At 36.2% G+C, this 18,200-nt stretch overlaps 1 protein-coding gene across 1 annotated transcript; it reads right to left on the bottom strand.

The window, feature by feature from the left end:
- Positions 1 to 6,925: 6,925 nt before the first annotated feature.
- Positions 6,926 to 17,997, bottom strand: LOC127456613 (E3 ubiquitin-protein ligase TRIM39-like). The gene is made up of 8 exons (XM_051725082.1): positions 17,769 to 17,997; positions 15,942 to 16,645; positions 13,913 to 14,008; positions 13,238 to 13,471; positions 10,619 to 10,763; positions 10,438 to 10,482; positions 10,268 to 10,294; positions 6,926 to 8,633 (listed from the first exon to the last, which is right to left on the bottom strand). Exons 2-8 carry the CDS (start codon positions 16,629 to 16,631, stop codon positions 8,092 to 8,094), a joined length of 1,779 nt encoding a protein of 592 aa, XP_051581042.1. The 5' UTR covers positions 16,632 to 16,645; positions 17,769 to 17,997; the 3' UTR covers positions 6,926 to 8,091.
- Positions 17,998 to 18,200: the final 203 nt, after the last annotated feature.

Genomic DNA, 18,200 nt, shown 5'->3' with positions numbered 1-18,200 from the left:
TTAAATCATTTCAAAATGGAAGTCAGCATGTGCAATCTGAAATGGGGTTAGCGTGGGTATGTTGGAACCTAGAGTGGCCACCAATATCACCTATAGGATGGGCCATCCCAAATTCCCCAGCGGCCCACAGGGAAAATACCCGGTGTTCCCGATGGCCAGTCCGCCCCTTGTTTACATACAAGATTGGAAAAGCTTTAATAGTTTAACTAGACCACTGTCAACTGCAAATTGCAACTGACCTCTGTTCCCTATTCATCTTGTAGGGCTTGACAACAAACCTTGTACCAGTCATACACTGGCAGCCAAAAGTTTGAAATAATGTACAGATTTAGCTGTTTCGGAAGGAAATTGGTACTTTAATTCACCAACGTGGCATTCAACTGATCACAAAGTATAGTCAGGACATTACTGATGTAAAAAACTGCACCATCACTATTTGAAAAAAGTAATTTTTGATCAAATGTAGACTGGCCCCATTTCCAGCAGCCATCACTCCAACACCTTATCCTGGAGTAATCATGCTAAATTGCTAATTTGGTACTAGAAAATCACTTGCCATTATATCAAACACAATTGAAAGCTATTTGGTTCATTAAATGAATCTTAACATTGTCTTTGTGTTTGTTTTTGAGTTGCCACAGTATGCAATAGACTGGCATGTCTTAAAGTCAATATTAGGTCAAAAATGGCAAAAAATAAACAGCTTTCTCTAGAAACCCGTCAGTCAATAATTTTTTTAAGGAACGAAGGCTACACAATGCTTGAAATTGCCAAAAAACTGAAGATTTCATACAAAGGTGTACACTACAGTCTTCAAAGACAAAGGACAGCTGACTCTAACAAGGACAGAAAGAGATGTGCAAGGCCAGATGTACAACTAAACAAGAGGATAAGTACATCAGAGACTCTAGTTTGAGAAATAGACGCCTCACATGTTCTCAGCTGACAGCTTCATTGATTTCTACCTGCTCAACACCAGTTTCATTTACAACAGTAAAGAGAAGACTCAGAGGTGCAGGCCTTATGGGAAGAATTGTAAAGAAAAAGCTACTTTTGAAACAGAAAAACAAAAAGAAAAGGTTAGAGTGGGCAAAGAAACACAGACATTGGACAACAGATAATTGGAAAAGAGTGTTATGGATCTTAACCCCATTGAGCTTTTGTGGGATCAGCTAGACTGTAAGGTGCGTGAGAAGTGCCCGACAAGACAGCCACATCTATGGCAAGTGCTACAGGAAGTGTGGGGTGAAATGTCACCTGAGTATCTGGACAAACTGACAGCTAGAATATCAAGGATCTGCAAAGCTGTCATTGCTGCACGTGGAGGATTTTTTGATGAGAACTCTTTGAAGTAGTTTGAGAAGTTCTGAACATTTTTTTTTTTTTTTTCAAATTGTAATAGAAATTTTTAATGTTATTAATGCCCTGACTATACATTGTGATCAGTTGAATGCCACTTTAATGAATAAAAGTACCAATTTCTTTCCATAAGAGCAAAATCTGTACATAATTCCAAACTTTTGGCCGCCAGTGTAGGTGAATTACGGACTGGGCCAATGGGGCCAGTGCCCAGGGGCCCTTGATTACCAGGGGCCCGAGAGGGCCCTGGGCTGCAAGGTCTCATGGTCCATCTACTTTGAAAACAAATATTTAATATAAGCTTGAATATGTGGGCCCCACAGAGTATACAAGGCCCTCTTAATAGGCCCATGTGACTATGAGGGTCCTCAGTCCTCTTATAGAACCCTTTTGCCTTACTGTTTCTAACTGAGCCACTCTTTTATCCCTATAACGGCGTTTGTATCATATTTGATACATGACTTTCTAGAGCCTCTACATCATCAGCATGATTAAAACTTAGCTGAAAAAACTGTTATATGCTGTGTACTAGATGTTTACTGTCTCCTGGTAAAAGTTTCCATGCTCTTCTGGAAGTAGAAGACCTAGTAATATATTTCCAAAATGGCTACCTAATATATACATTGTGATGCACTCGTCTTTTTGATAAAGTAAAACGAACAATAACAATTACATTTTTTCTGATATTTCAAAATAGTATTTGTTGAATTGAAGCAACATGTGCTCACTTAAAATTTCATTATTTTACAGACAAATCATGTACAACAGGCTTTTGGGGTATATCTCTCAATCATCATTCCATTCCATTCATGCCCACCACAATAAATAAGCTTTTAAAATACTGACATATAATTTTGAAAGAAAAATTTGAAGTATGATTTATTTTACATATGCAGCTTGCTCTGTCATTATATAGATCTTGTGGTTTTTGTAGATATCTCATGGTTTATTATAATGTGATCTTACTATATATATATATATATATATATATATATATATATATATATATATATATATATATATAAAAGGTTTTACAATTGTACTTTTTTTTTTTTCAAACATCAATATAGAGTTTGGTGTATAAAAACATGATAATTGATAAAAAAAAATACAATCATATTGCATCTGAGGTGCTGAATTGTAATGTCATAGATTTCTATAGAGCAAGGAGAGGAAGTTGTCATGTCCAATTTCTGAAACATTTAGCATCTCTGAAAAGCCCAGTTGTCCTCTTAAGATACACAAACTATATACTATTAATTTCAATAACTTGCTAGTCATAATCCGCCCCTAGTACTAGTTACCATGAAACTTCTGAGACAGAGACTAAAGGTACAGTAAATTAGCAGCACATAATATTTTTCCTAAATGGTTGTACTGTTGTTCTGCATGTACAGAGTGACATTTTACGTGAAGTTTTCAAATGCTTATTTTTGACTGGTGATGTATGCTTAGCAATGACCTAAATCATTGAAGGGAGCACAATTTCAAAAATAGAAAACAGGCTCAAAGGTAAAGAGTTAACAGGCAGAAAGATAAAGAGATGATGAGAAAGAGAAAGACTGTGAGTGAAAAAGGAGTGTGTAGGTGAGCAGAATGACAGGTATGCTGTCTGGGCTGTTGGAGTGGTTGAGGCAGAACATGTGGCTTAAGGTTTTTTTTTTATCCTTTCTCATCAGCCTCTCATTCCTTCTCTCCCCATAACCGCTCCATCAGAATTAATTTCTAATATTAATAAATGTTATGGGCTCTGAGAGTGACAATACATCTAACTGTTCCCTGTGAACTAGATTCATGCTGTAATCGACAGGCTTGCACTTTATCCATAAGCCATCAGAAATCAGTTCAGCTGCAAGATGGGAGTCGGTTCCTGTTAACACTATACGTTAATGTCAACGACAGAGAGACGTTGGCTGCCACGCAAGTGGAGTTGGCAGGAGGGCAAGAGTCAGTACATTCCAGCTTAACCTGACAGACTGCCTACAACCATTTTTTTTACAATTCCCCCATCCCTCCCTCATTTCTCTTGCTCGCTTAGAGCCTGCTTTGCTTCAATCAGTTCTTAGCCATAAAAATGACTGGCATTGACTTTAACTAAAGCTATGGGTGGAGTTGTAACCAGTGTGCATCACTGTCACAGTATTTGTTTGTGTGACATTGCTTTAATGTGCGTCACACCTGTTGACCAAAACCAATTTGCGGTCTGAAAAGGTAACCTGGAAAAACTCTTCTCACAATTCCACATTCTAGTGTGTATTAGTGAGGAATGTTGGTTACTATTGAAAGATAGTAACAGTCATCGTAAACGCACATGCACACACACACACACACACACACACACACACACACACACACACACACACACACGTTGGTCTACCTATCATTATGAGGACCCTCCATAGACATAATGATTTTTATACTGTACGAACTATAGATTCTATCCCCTAAACCTACCCCTAAACCTACCCCTAATCCTAACCCTCACAAAAAACTTTATGCATTTTTACATTTTCAATAAAACGTCGTTTAATATGTTTTTTTTTAAGCGATTTGATTTATGGGGACACTAGAATTGTCCTCATAAACCACATTTATAGCATAATACCCTTGTAATGACCAGTTTGTAACCTAAAAAAAAGTCCTCGTAGACCACTTAAACCTGCCCACACACACACTCTCACTCTCTCTCTCTCTTTCTCTCTCTCTCTCTCTCTCTCTCTCTCCTTTCTGTTTTGTTATATCAGTCATACATTCTTGCTTGTCTTGTTACACCTGTGATTTGTTTTTTATGATGGAACTGAAAAACATTGCAAAAACAGGAAAACACAGGTTGTCCGATTTAATAAATCATATTATTTGTGATCTACACAAAAAAATTGTGTTTCTCTTCTACACTTCTTTTCTTTGCTTTCGATTAATGTAATTCTCTAAAATGTGTGCTCTACTTGATTTCAGTATGTAGGGTGAATGTGAATCAATCAAGTCTGTTCAATAACATGGGCAAGCGGATTTGTAGTTTCCAGCATTCTTTGTATGGGACTTGATGTGGAGTGAAAAGTTTGAAATTTAGTGTTACTTTGTGTATTTTTGAGTAAGATTAGAAAAGGGGGGTACTTCATAGTGTTTAATGTTGTTATTTTGGGATTTAGAACCGATTCTGTTATGATGGGTTACCATTGTGGAGAAGAGTGGAGCTTTTGCCTAGGTTGAGGACAGGTGCACTTTCTCAATTTAGCAATTATTATGTTAATGTATGCTACTGCTTGCTAAAAGTTAGCCAGCTAGCATAATCTTACAGCAGATATCAGTAATGTGACACAAATATATTAGGTAAAACCTAAGGAAATGAATCATGTTAGGGACACATAAAAAATTACTTTGAGGCCACTGCAAAATAATAATTTTCTTAATTAGTATTTTTGTGTTGTTTTCTAGTAAAAATATCTAAACATTCTTAAAACAAGATAAATTTAGTTGACAAGCAAAATGGCATAAGATAGTTTGTCTTGTTTTCAGAGAAATCTGACAAAATTTTGTGAGGTTAATGCTTAAAAGAAGAAAAAACTATTTGTCACTGGGGTAAGAAATATAAACTTAATTCAAAAGGAAAAAAAGTTTATTTTTCTTACCCCATTGGCAGATTTCTTTTCTTGTTTTAAGCATCACGTTTACTCAATTTTGTCAGATTTCTATGAAAACAAGACTTAATACCTTATGCCATTTTGCTTGTCAAGTAAATATATCTTGTTTTAAGAATATTTAGATATTTTTACTAGAAAACAAGACAAAAATACTAATTAAGAAAATAATTTGTGCATTTGGGTTTCCTAACCCTTATGAGCTAAATAAAGAGGTAAAAAATATGTTGATGCAGCTTAATTGATTCATGTGGAACCGATGTACATGATTAAATCATGTAAATTCAAAGCATTTTTTTCCAGTGTAGTAGTTCATATGATGCTGCTTTTTTCACGATCGGTTAAACTTCCTTGAATATTGTTGTATAACAATATATTCCCATATATGTACATTTAAATATTTTATATTCTTTAAGGTAGATCCTGAATGGCCATCTAGTGTACATCCTCAACTGGCTATACCAAAAAAGATTTAAAACATTTAAACCAATAGCTCAGGATAAGAGATACAGTTCATTGAACATACACAGACCTTTTGTGATAACAGGGCATGTTGTCACACTATATGTGTGATTCTCATGAAACCGGTCAAGAAATTTTCCTGGTCCTATTTGACTTCAAAATCAAAAAAGAAACAAATAAGAAATTATATTTTGCATACAGAAAATGAAGTCTATTTATAGGGCCATTAAGATTTTTTTATACTGTGACATTATTTACAAGATGGTTACAAATATTTTACTCCCCAATTCTAATTACCACAATGTGAAAAAAGATGGTAATTATGATATTCTCATTACCGAAATGTGAAAAAAGTTATATTATTTTAATTTGTGTAATTTTATTCATCATAGTAGTGATCCCTTGGTACAGCCTTTCATTTTCACTTATTTTAATCAAATAATTATTGTAAATTTTAATCTTTTTACTGAAATATAGTAAAAAAAAATACAAAAAATGACAATGTTTTATGATAATGAGAATGATCATTGAAAACAACGGGAATAGTCAAATTAAAACGAACGGATAAGTTGTGATAATGAGATTTGGATGGTAAAGTGTGCTTAAATAAATTAAATGTCTTGAAAATAATGTCACAACACAAATAAATCTTAATGGTCCGAAATGTAGGCTTGATTTTCTTATACAAAGTATGATTCCATATTATTTTGTTTTGATTTGGGATTTAATATGACCAGGACATTTTCTTGACCAGTTTAGTGAGAATCACCCATATGGGGTGAGTTGTCACACTGGGAACCTACCATAAAACTGCCTACAAAACTATCAAATCAAAAAATGTGATAAATAATATAAAATATCTTCAGTCACTTTGACCCAGAAATAAATGTTTTGTTTTAAGCAATATAGTAAGAAGGGACGTTTAAGCTTTCTAATGATATAATTCTTATTATACCAAACCATTGTTGAGATTTTATAATTTAAATGTTGGCTGATATAATCATTTAAATGCTTTACTTTTTACTTTAGTGCATAAAACTCAAAATATGCTCTGGAACAAAGTCAATCTGACATTTGTGAAAAATACCCTTTTCACGAGAACACATTAAACCTTTCAGTTAAAAACTACAGGTGACCCTTGCCTGAATGTATACCAGTTTAGTTTTATTGTTTTCACATGTTTACCCATCTTAATTCAAGACAGTTTTGAACTAGGTGTTTGAATCCAAAATCCAAAATCACTGTTTGGGAGAATAAGCATTTTTGTAATTAGACTTTTGACTCAAAATGTATAGTTACTAAGATATGACAATTGTTACAACTAGCCCCTGTCTCCCCTAAATATTAAAATGAGTTTTGTGCATATACACATTTAGAATTAGACAGGCTATTCTATAACATAACATGAATTTTTATTTTATTTTGTTTTAAGTTATTTACTTTGCATTTATTTTAAAATAGGCAACTTTTTAAATAAAATAAAAATAAATGCAATTAAATTCAAAAGTTATCAGTGCAGACATACAGTATATGTTAACTCAGGCAGATTTAGTTCATGGCATGCTTTCTTTACGTCGATAGGCCACATTAAAAGTCATTGAATAGCCGTTTGGATCGATAGTAAAAAAAAAAATGGTTACTCTTCAGTACAATTGAAAAGCCAGTAGGTTTGTCACCAGGCAGCGTGTTGGGGAAATGCATTCATCATGTCAGCATTCAGTCAGCCCTCAGGTGTCTTCTCTCTGACAGTTACTTTGTGACATGCTTCAGCAAGCACGGTGTACAGAGTAATACCGTTAAGATTTGGTTTGGGAGTTACCGAGAGCCGTAAAAATACAACAATGTAAAGATAGTTAGTGTTGATTACAGTGTATTTAGCAGACATTGGGTGGTTCTGATGTTACATATTATGTAAGTGAAAGCTTTAACTTCCACTGTTTCACTGTTGGGAAATATGGCCCTATGCTGTTTGGTACACAGTTAGTAAGAAAGAGACAGAGACAGGGTGGGACGTTATAAGTTTAGTGGTCAGAGTTTTAAGGGTAAGTGAAGCAGAAGGGTGGGAGGGAAAAACAGAAACAGAGAAATTACATGCAGTAACTTGCTATTTAACACTGAAATTAACACTAAATCAACATCCCCTTAAACACAATCTCTTGTGAACAGACACTGGAAACTAGGCTGGAAAGACTGGAAACTAATTAGTCTAAATGAAATAGGCCTATGACACTGATATACTAAACACATGAATTTACCAATACTTTTCTGTTTTTCCAAAAGTATTTATTTATAATTTTATTTCTCTTCAGTACCTGACAAGTAGAGGATATTGGTACAATGTTGACATTGATGATTATAGATCGTTATTCATTGCGGATTTTAGTGTAATTTTGTTGTTCGATTTGATAAGAAACATGTATATATTTTATTCCAAAACAGCTGTTGATTTTGGTATGTTATAAGAATGATGGACTTTAGAGCATAATTCCTGGTATAAAAGGATTGTTTTTTTAGCAGTGAAAGTGTTTTCTGTGTAATCACTGAAATAGACATTATGTGCCAGTGTTCAAATGTTCAAAGAGACAGACCAGTTACAATGCAAAAATCCATCTAAAACCTCTTTCCTCACTGTTCAGTCGAGAAGGACAGGCGTGATCACCAGCGGAGCATCATTTTTGCCAGATTTGTTGGTACAGGGACTGAAGAACGGATAAATGGTCTCAGAGAAGTTATCCATGAAAGTGTAGATGTGCGTCTTTGAATCCACATTAAAGAAGGACACTTGGCCTTTTTCATAGTCCACAAACAGCCCTATCTTCTGAGGTTTCAGGCTGAGAGTTAGTGCAGTAGAAGGCTCTGTCCTGAAAGCGTAATTGTTTTTGTCCCGCAAGCTTAAGAACCAGTAGCCGTTGCTGGGACTGACTATGATCTTACCCTTCCTGTTGCTGGAATGACCAGCCACCCCCAGGTCCCAGTCGGTCTTGTCACCCACCTCGACCTCCCAGTAGTGTCGGCCACCGGTGAAGCCCTCGTGGCCCAGTATACAAACCACACGATCGAAACGCTCACGGTTGTTGGGAACTGGCTGGTGCCTGTCAACACAACACACCTTCTTTCTGTCTTCTGATACGACGAGGCGAGGATGGGCAGTGTTGATGTCCAGCGTCACATCCACTGATTGAAGAAATTAAAATGATTTACCTTTGTCATTTATAGGGAACAAATTACCTACAGGATGCATTTGACCTTCTAATTAGAAGGTAAACAAAAAAAACAAAAAAACTGTTATCTAGAAAAAATAACAAAGTGGTTGTGAGTATAGAGCAGTGGACGCTGAAGGAGCCAACAGTTTTAAAATAATTAGATGACAGGGTTTTGCTTCATATTTATGTTGGCTTGTCAAAACCAGCATACTGTTATTCTACGGACTTAGATTAGGGTTTTTCCAAAATCCATAAACCAAGACCAAAATTATCAATTTTAACTCCTCCTAGAGCTTTCAAGCTACAGCCAACAAACTCGGCACCAGTACTGCCACTTCAGACTGACCTTCAGACTGATTTTTCCTAAATCTTTTCTAACTGATCAGACTTACAGTTTTCATGTGGCAGACAATTGAAAATCCCAAAAATCCCATAGATGGAATGTTCAAACAGGCCAAGACAATTCAAACTCCAAAAAATTCAAATGTAAACAAACCCAAACAAGGTCTTTTAAGGAATATTGGAGGTTCAATACAAGTTAAAGTGGCTTAATGTTGATTACCACAAAAAATTATTTCGAATTGTCCCCCCATTTTAAAAAAAAGAGAAAAGAAAGCAAAAAAAACGATGTTACAGTCAGGCACTTACAATGGAAGTGAATGGAGCCAATTTTTGGAAGGTTTAAAGGCAGAAATGTGAATCTTATAATTTTATAAAAGCACTTACATTAATTCTTCTGTTAAAACACGTATTATTTTAGCTGTAAAGTTGTTTAAATCATCATTTGTTTTGTGTTTATGTGACAAACACATATTGTTTATGTCTTGTGGCTATACTTTTGAAATAGTGAGAATTGTAACGTTTATGGACTGGACCCATTCACTTCCATTGTAAGTGCCTCACTGGAACCAGATTTTTGCTTTTTTTAAAGAAAAGGAGGGACAAGTCCAAATTAATTTTTGTGGAAATTAATATTATGCCATAAATGCTGTCAATTCAGCATAACTTGTATTCAACCCAGAATCTTCCTTTAATCTGCTTTAAGTTACCACCTACCTACCTACCTACGAATGACAACTTCTGTTGCAGAATAAGGTAAGCATGTGTACCAAATACACCTGTGAATAGGGTATTTCCACAATAGCATGCAAAACCTTTGCTTTTATGTGATGTTGCATCCGTACCAATAAATATCAGCATAAAGTCCAAGACCATTGATGTGTAAAAAAAAAAAAAAAAAAAAAACTAGGCTGCTTGATGCCAATTTAATTTTAAGTATTGAGAACACTAAACAAAAAAAGCAGTAACCTTTCATTATATTTCCCAAATTCCCAAAAACATTCAAGGCTAGAAAATAACTTGCACAATAACATTAAAGTTATTGCAATAATGTAATACATAATATTTATGTGATATCACAATATCACAATTAGGACGCAGATGGGATGTGGACGAATCAATAAAATGTTTGGCTTTTATCTCAAATAGACTTTAGATATATGCCTAAGGGGGTAATGTTGTTATCAAACCTTGAGAAAACAGACCTGTTATATTTATAGGCCACACACTGCAATAAAGCAATTAACTATAATCTCTAGCTCATACCTGCATATTCTTGTATTGTCTTCACTTCTGCAAAACATTGAAATAAGATGATGTTATTGAAAAGAAGAACTTGTATTGTATTTTATAATTATAAAATGTATTATATAATTCTAGATCCGTGATAATGAATCATGGAAAGATAATGGCTTGTCAACTGAAGCAAAGCTTACTTGGGTGTGACCTCATTGGTGATTGGTCAGCAGACACCGAGAAGCCTAAAGCAGAAGGAAGCAGAATGTCAAGTAACACTTTTGATTGCATGGGCAGCAAATAGACCGTGCATGTTACATCTACACCTGCCACTAGATGGCACTGTAGCTCTGTGTTTCCCAGGTGTCAGCATGAACCCACAAATGGCAGGTTGTTTCCGAAGCTCCTCAAACTGTTCCAGTATTTGACAAACAGAGTCGTAAAATGCTTTGGTTCCAAGGTCACAGGTCAGTGAGACTCCTGTCCAGTCTTTGATTGACAAGGGGGTGGTGAGATCAGAGTAGCCCTGTTAGAGAAGATCAAGAAATTGTAGTTTTTAACAAGGAGGTCTATAATAATTGGAGAAAGCTATACCCTAGCATTCTCAGTAATCTCAATGACAGTTGCTCATTTGGAGCAGAACCCCTTATTTGCTACTGGGCTCTCAGCTGCATGTGCTCAGATGCATGAGCTGTGACAACTAAGGCAGTTGACAGGGAAAAATAAAAGTCCTTTTCACGCTTTTGAGAGCCCTCCAAAAATCAGGCACTGGCAAAACATCAAATGTAATGTAATAAAATATTTGTGATTTGTATGATGCTTGCAAAAAAATTTACTTTAGCAGAATTCTATTTTTTAATGGCCATCAATGGAGAAAAGGCCTTTTTGCTAGCATAATGGTGTAGTTTTGGCATCTAACAGCAGGGGGCTAACTAGCTCATGCTAACCAGCCAGATGGCAAAAGTCTGAGTTTATTGCAGCTTAAACTGTCCAAGAACCGCCTTAGACAGGAAAAGCCATCGAATTGACACATAAAGCAATCAACCACAATCGATTTTGTCATTAGGTGCCGTTTAGGGGTGGGGTTATCTGAGTCATATTACAGTTAGTTCCGGTCCTCGAGTCTGATTGGATGAGTGCCATTCCAAGAGTGCTAATAAAGAAGTCATAACAGTACTAGGACACTTTACTGTTTGTATCACTCCGCATGTGTTTGTGACATTCTAAACCAGAGTAATGAGAGTGATTCTGATTAATCCCTGAAAAATTACACATTTTCGCCAAGAGATGACGATAAACGACCACCTTTTGTGGTTTGAGTGAGCTTCTGGTAAGAGAGAAAATCGGCGTTGTCTGTTATTGATCGGATTTACTTAGTCAGAACATCGGCATTGTCTCTCATGCTGCCTTCATGTGCTATCAGAATTATCATACAAGTTAACTTAGAAGATACACATAAACACCCCCTCTAGTCATAATTACGACTGGGAAACACGGAGATAATTTTAATACCTGAGTTTGCGAGTTGTGAGGAGACATGTCGGTGTCTGTGTTGGTGTCAAAATAAGAGTTCCCCAAGAAATATGCACGAATGAAACTGGGGTCCTACATGTTTTCTCTCCTACAGCAAAACACTTAAACATGACATAGTGGGAAGTAGGATAATTCTGATGGCAGCATTACTTCATGATTGCTCGGAGCAAATTACTACCACACCACAGTTGAGGAATAGAGTTAAACTGACAGAGTACGCATTACTGTTTATCACTACGACAAATGCAGGTAATCACACACGCACTCTCACAAGCTCACTCACTCTTTCTCATGTCCTTGTTACTTCAATAACTTGTTAAAAACAGCCCAAGCCAGTGTTACTAGTTCTAAAGTGACGCTTTTGAATTAGTAACGGATGCTTGGGTGCATCCTTTTAACTAGCAACGGCAGATCCTGATCCGTGGTGCAAGAAAGTAGTTCCCCACACAAGAGGGTTTTTTTAGATGCTTCTTGGTTTTTCCTTAATTAATTATTTACTTGTCTGCTGAACTGTTGTATAAAATATCACACTCGCAATTGTGCTGTTTTGTCCATATATCAGCACAGCTGTGATTACCTATGACCGAATCAATCGTGCTGATATATGGCCATAACAGGCCATAAATAATAGGATGTTGAGTGATTGCACAGAAAACACAGGGAGAAATAGCGGAAAATGTGTAGAGAATCTAAGTATAGCACAGAAAAACTCAGTACAGACTATTTCACAGACATAACTAAGAAAGCCTGGACTGAGTGTGTTTTCTGCAGCATGGTTTGACATCCACTTCTCAGTGGATTTTAAGTTGTAAGATAATTGGGAAACTAGGACACCTGTATAAGTTTAGGGACATTAGGAAACTGGATTCCTCTTAGGTCAGAACTGAATTTCTACCACAACTTGTTAGGGGGTTGCTAGGTGGTTACTTACTGAGAGCCTACCTTTAGTGCTGATATTTGAACTCAACAGCCAAACAAACACACCCCTCCCTTCAGTGCTCCTTCAGAAACTCCGCCCCCCAAATTCATTGTTGTGTTGTGTGGATTGGCCCGATCCACTTTGTTTATTTTCCCATTTACAGAGCCAGGGCTGTGTACAAACACCTGATTTTTTCCAGCGCACACACAGAACGGACAGGTAGCGGACCGTGCATAGATATTCACGGAATTTGACAAAAGTGTATTGGATTAAAATGACTTGCTCCACCTTTAAGTGTCTATGATATTCTAGCTGGGATCGCTCTTTCACTGTAAGTTTATCAGTTTTTTTCCACCCTTTTCATTGTCTGCCTGATAAAAAGTGTCATACAGACATTCTTGTCCATAGCACAAGCACCAGGGGACGAGTTATGCATCAAAGGTTTATACTTAGGGGTTTGTTTAAATCCCCAAACCTAAATATGGGCATTAATGACAGTGATGCTAGCCTTAGGAAGTAAAAACAGTATAAAAGGACAGACTACAGACCCTCAGTCCAATGACGTAGTCTTCAGTTTGGGCCAGTTGACCCAGCGCAGAGCCCCTCCTCCTCAGCTCTGCGATCTCCTGATCCAACTCTTTGATCATCACCTCAGCCTGGTGCTCTGCTGAGTGACGATTAATCTCCATCACCTCCAACAGTCCCACCTGGCTGCGCTCAATGGAGCTCACCAATGCTCCAAACACCTGTTTGTTACGTTGTGCCTCACGTTCACCCAGCATCTTGAGTATACAGTGAGATGAAAAAAAGTGGACTAAGATACCTAAAAGTATTTGGACACTTAAGCTACACTTAAAAATGCACAAATTTCATTGCATTACATTACAAAATGTGTAAGTGGCATCTGCAAATAAATGTTACTACACCTTTATTTAGAACTAACTTAACCTTAAAAGTGAGCTTGTGCTCTCTGTCTTGTGTCTTGGTTTGATATTTTGTTATCTAATGCAATAATATCCATACATTCTCAATTGTGTCTTAAGTGTCCAAATACTTTATGGGGCCACTGTAGCCTAGGAAAGTTTTTGTCATAGATTTAGATTTGTGTCAATGCAAAACAAAATAATTCTGCTGAGATCAAAACATTAGTAGTTAAGGTTTTACCCTTTGGGCATTCTTAATTGTGTGAGATGAGCAAAAAATGAAGCCACTACACTGCTTACTTTGATGTCAGTCAGTGAATGTTTTATCTCCTCCACTTTCTGCATCCTCTCCTTGGTCATCTCCTGTATCTCTGTCTCTGCGATACCAATCTTCACCTGTGTGAAAGGAAACAGGAAGTGATGCAGCAGGAAGCGTCCCAGATTTAACAAGCGCTAACTTGACATTTGAGTTCCAAACAAATTCTTCATTAGCCATGTCTGTGCATCAAATATATATATATATATATATATATATATATATATATATATATATATATATATATATATATGTATGTATATGTATATATATATATTTTTTTATTATTATTATTATTTTTTACCAGTGTTGGGAAGTAAATAACTAAAACTAAAAGTGCACTAAGTACATTTTTACACCTAAAGGAATCTGTTTTTATGTGTATTGCATTAGGAAGTGTACTGTACATAAATTATGTTTGCTCACATGAGAAGATGACTTCTTTCATGTTCTAGTCATGTCATGTTCTAGAAAAATGTGTTTTATTCTACATAAAAGTGGTCAGGGGTTGTCCCCCCACATGGTGGCTGCTATGTTTAGATGATCACATGACCAGCCAAATACTTCTCACTTTACCTATCCCTGAATGTGCAATCAGAACTTCTGATTGCAGAATTAAATCATATTTGATTGTTATATATTCAAAAATATTTTCTTATAGGGCTGCAAAAGTAGTGGAAAAAATAATTGAAATTTCAATTATGGCTGCCACAGTTAACTAAACCTTAACTGTCAATTACAGAATTCCCTTTAGGTGTACTCCAGCTGCATTTAGTCTACATTTTCTATTTACAATGTGTTTTTTTTTTTTTTTTTTTTTTTTGCAACATTGAGCATTTTAACCATGAAAGCAATGATGAATCAGAGTGATGAGATTAGTATAGGCCCAGACAGAATCAGACTTTTGAGGCATTTTCTGTGCTGATTTTGTTGGAAAATCTACAGAATTTTGTGGAATGGTTTTAAACATGGTACAGATGAGACTACAGTCTTAATGGCTGCTGAAAGTAGAATCAAATATATAACTAGAATATTTAATTAACAAACATACAAGGGGCAGGGAATGTGTGGAAATTTGTGAATGTTTTGTGTCCCAGTTCTGTTTATATCCCCTGAGTTTTTTGAGGAAATCTGCATGTGCACAACATAATCGCTGCTAGACCCTGTTTAGGGTGCCTTCACACTTAAAGGGATTGTTCACCCCAAAATTTTAATTCTCTCATCATTTACTCATGCCATTCCAGAAGTGTAAAAGTGCAAAAAATGCATGATGGTAAAAAATGGACTTAAATATTGATCTGTTTCTCACCCACACCTATCAAATCGCTTCTGAAGATATGTATGAAACCATTGGTGTCTAATGGATTTCTTTTGTGGTGCTTTTATGTCCATGTTAGAGCTTCAAAAATGTGTTACCCATTCATTTGCATTGTATGGACCTACAGAGCTGAAATATTCTTCTAAAAATCTTTGTGTTCTGCTGAAGAAATAAATCATACACATCATACACAAGAAAATATCAGTCCAAATGCCATCTGCAAACTAATGCTGCTAGACCTTTCAGAACTAATATCATTTTCTGAGCTATTTTGTCAGTACTTTTAACCAAATGGTCCAAGATAAGTTTTAGTGGATGTGTGAAGTCTGTTACCCTCTATTAGTTCATACAGGTGTCCTAGCAAAGTAACCACAAGTATTGTACATCATATTAACTATTTATGTGTTCCACTAAGTTTGACAAGTAGAAAGTGTCTAATGACTTTATTTTTAACAGTATTTCCTCTGTTTTTTAACTTAACAAACATCCTTTTGTGAAAGGTTTTGCCTGTAAAATGCTATCATTCTTCAAAATAAAATCCTTTCGGTTTGATATTTGTTTCTAATGCAGTGACATTTATACTTTAAGTGTGGCTTAATTGTCCAAATACATATGACATCAACAGATAGACTATTTTTTACACCCCATAGAGTTTTGTCAATGATATTTGTTCTTTATTCCTCATTCCAACCTACCTTGTTACAATGCCACTCTTTTTCCGCACATATGATGTTGTGTGAGTGGTGTTCTGTTTGTCCACACTCTACACAAATACATTCCAAATCGGATCGACAGAACAGCTCCAGGCTGCAGTGGTGTTTTGTACAAAGGGGCACTTTCATAGTGTCTGCCGCCCCACTTAGAGTAAACCTTCGCATTGACACCTGTCTGGTTAAAAAGGCTGGCTGGGCACTATCAGTACTATCGTTGTTTGATGTGACGGTATGGTTCAGTCCGGTTTCATCATGACATGTTTGAGAATTACCATTTGGAGAAGGCTTGGTGAATTTCCATTTCATTTCATCAATGAGATCACCTGGTAGATGAAATGGCTTTAGTGTCCCATTAACTGACCGTTGTTTTCTTCCCCCATCCTCAACATCTGCACCTACCCCAACCCCCCCACAGGCTCCTGCTTTGCCCGTCATCTGCTTGAACTGTTCGGTGATCTCACAGAGAGTGCGATTAATGTGGAGATCAGGCTTTCTCTTGAAGGTCTGCTTGCAGAGGGGGCACTGGCAGTGCTTGGCTGAGTCCCAGTACTGGTCAATGCAGGCCATGCAGAAGCTGTGGCCACAGGGTGCGGACACAGGATTGTCAAACACATCTAAGCAGATGGAACACAGCAGTTGCTCTTCGGACAGGAAGCTGCGTGAGAGTGGCATGGCTGTGCAGAGGGCTAGACGAAATGAAAGGAGAGGATGCAAAAATTTAAAGTTTAGAGGAAATAGAGTTTCTAATAGAGAAAACTAACAGAATCTGCATGTTCAGAATGTGTCTTTTGCACTTTTCAAATAGTGACAGATAAAGAGATCATGAAAAACATGTGGTTGTTATGAATTAAAACTAGTATGTAAGCATGTTTAACTATATTTTGAAGGCTATAGCTTGTTTTCTGTTTATACACTGCAAAAATTAAAAGATACTCAAAGCACCATTTGGGTGCCACACTGGTGGAACCCTCTGGAGATCCTCTAGTCACCCTTTCAGTTCTCTGAGAAACTTACCAAACTCTAAAGACTGCCAATGTTTTCTTTAGTAACTCCATCATGATGGAAAAGCATCAATGCTCTTTAAGTATATCTTGAAGTTCCTTTAGGACATAAATAGGATGTTTGAGGCTCATTTAATGTGTGTCTGGACTATCTACAGAAGGGTACTGTCAGTGTGGCATGTGAGGAAACCCAAAAGTTGAAGGTAGGTGAACTGGATAACACAAGTTTTGAGAGACACCATTATTCAATTAAATTGAGGGAATGAGTTTACTTATTAGTGTTTACAACAGGTCATCATAAAATGTCAATGAATATAAATTCAAGTCAAATGTGTCTTGCATTCAGGGGCGTAGATTCTGGGGGGATGCAGCCCCCCAATAACTAAGATTAACTAAGATTAATAAATGCTTAATAAGTATTGTTCATTGCTAGTTCATGTTCACTAATGTTAACAAATGTAACAGAAGAATTTGTAAAGTGTTACCACAAAACCTAAACAATTTAACTTGAAAAAGTGTGCATGTGCTATTTTTCTTTAAAATAAATACAAAAACATTTTTACAATCACATTTATACATTTTAAGCAAGGCTTAATCATTTTTAGGGCCACTATCCTGTTTTTTTTTAATGCTAATCTTAGATTCTGAGTCAAGGTAACATGCAAACAACAGTATTTTACAGAAATCCATATCCCCATAGATTGTAAAGTACAATTTAAGTGTAAAAAAGTGCTCTTAATCAAATCCATTAAAATAATCAAAAAACTTACATGGTGGTTAGAAAACATTACATCTCTCTGTAAATTACCTCTTTACAATTCTTCCTTTTGTCCTGTCTTCTCTCACTCCTTGTGCTATATCCAGGTGATTCAGTTGTACAGGTGTGATAGAAAATCTTACATGTGGCTTGCTTTTGGAGTATGTTCTACTCCTCCCTCCTGAACTCTGTTTTATTCACCCCTTCTCCCTCGCTTTCTTTCAAATTCAGTGTTCAAACCTGTCTGACCAGATTTGATCCAAGATTACACATGCCTCATTGTCAGGTTGTGTTCTAATAAATCATTTGCATGCAGGGACATTACTACTTGTTTATATTCTGATGTAACTGAGACTAACATTGATCATGACTATCACTTTCCATAATAAAGATGACCTATGTTCCCACATGGTCAGTTAGTGGAGTGAAACAAAGTTCAGACATGCAAAACAATATTTAATTATGGAAAAAACCTGACATAGT

Source organism: Myxocyprinus asiaticus, chromosome 2 (genome assembly GCF_019703515.2).
Source record: "Myxocyprinus asiaticus isolate MX2 ecotype Aquarium Trade chromosome 2, UBuf_Myxa_2, whole genome shotgun sequence".
NCBI lineage: Eukaryota > Metazoa > Chordata > Actinopteri > Cypriniformes > Catostomidae > Myxocyprinus > Myxocyprinus asiaticus.
Note: the sequence above shows the minus strand (reverse complement) of the source record. Positions and strands in the feature narration are given on the sequence as shown.

Bases quoted from the DNA above. Each gene is read 5' to 3' on its own strand.
- LOC127456613 (XM_051725082.1), bottom strand. From the start codon at position 16,631: ATGCCACTCTCACGCAGCTTCCTGTCCGAAGAGCAACTGCTGTGTTCC. The intron at 13,472-13,912 runs GTAAGCAGTGTA...TGTATACTCAAG, and splicing joins ATTCACTGACTGACATCAAA to ATGCTGGGTGAACGTGAGGC. The intron at 8,634-10,267 runs GTATGAGCTAGA...TTCTTCAATCAG, and splicing joins GACAATACAAGAATATGCAG to TGGATGTGACGCTGGACATC.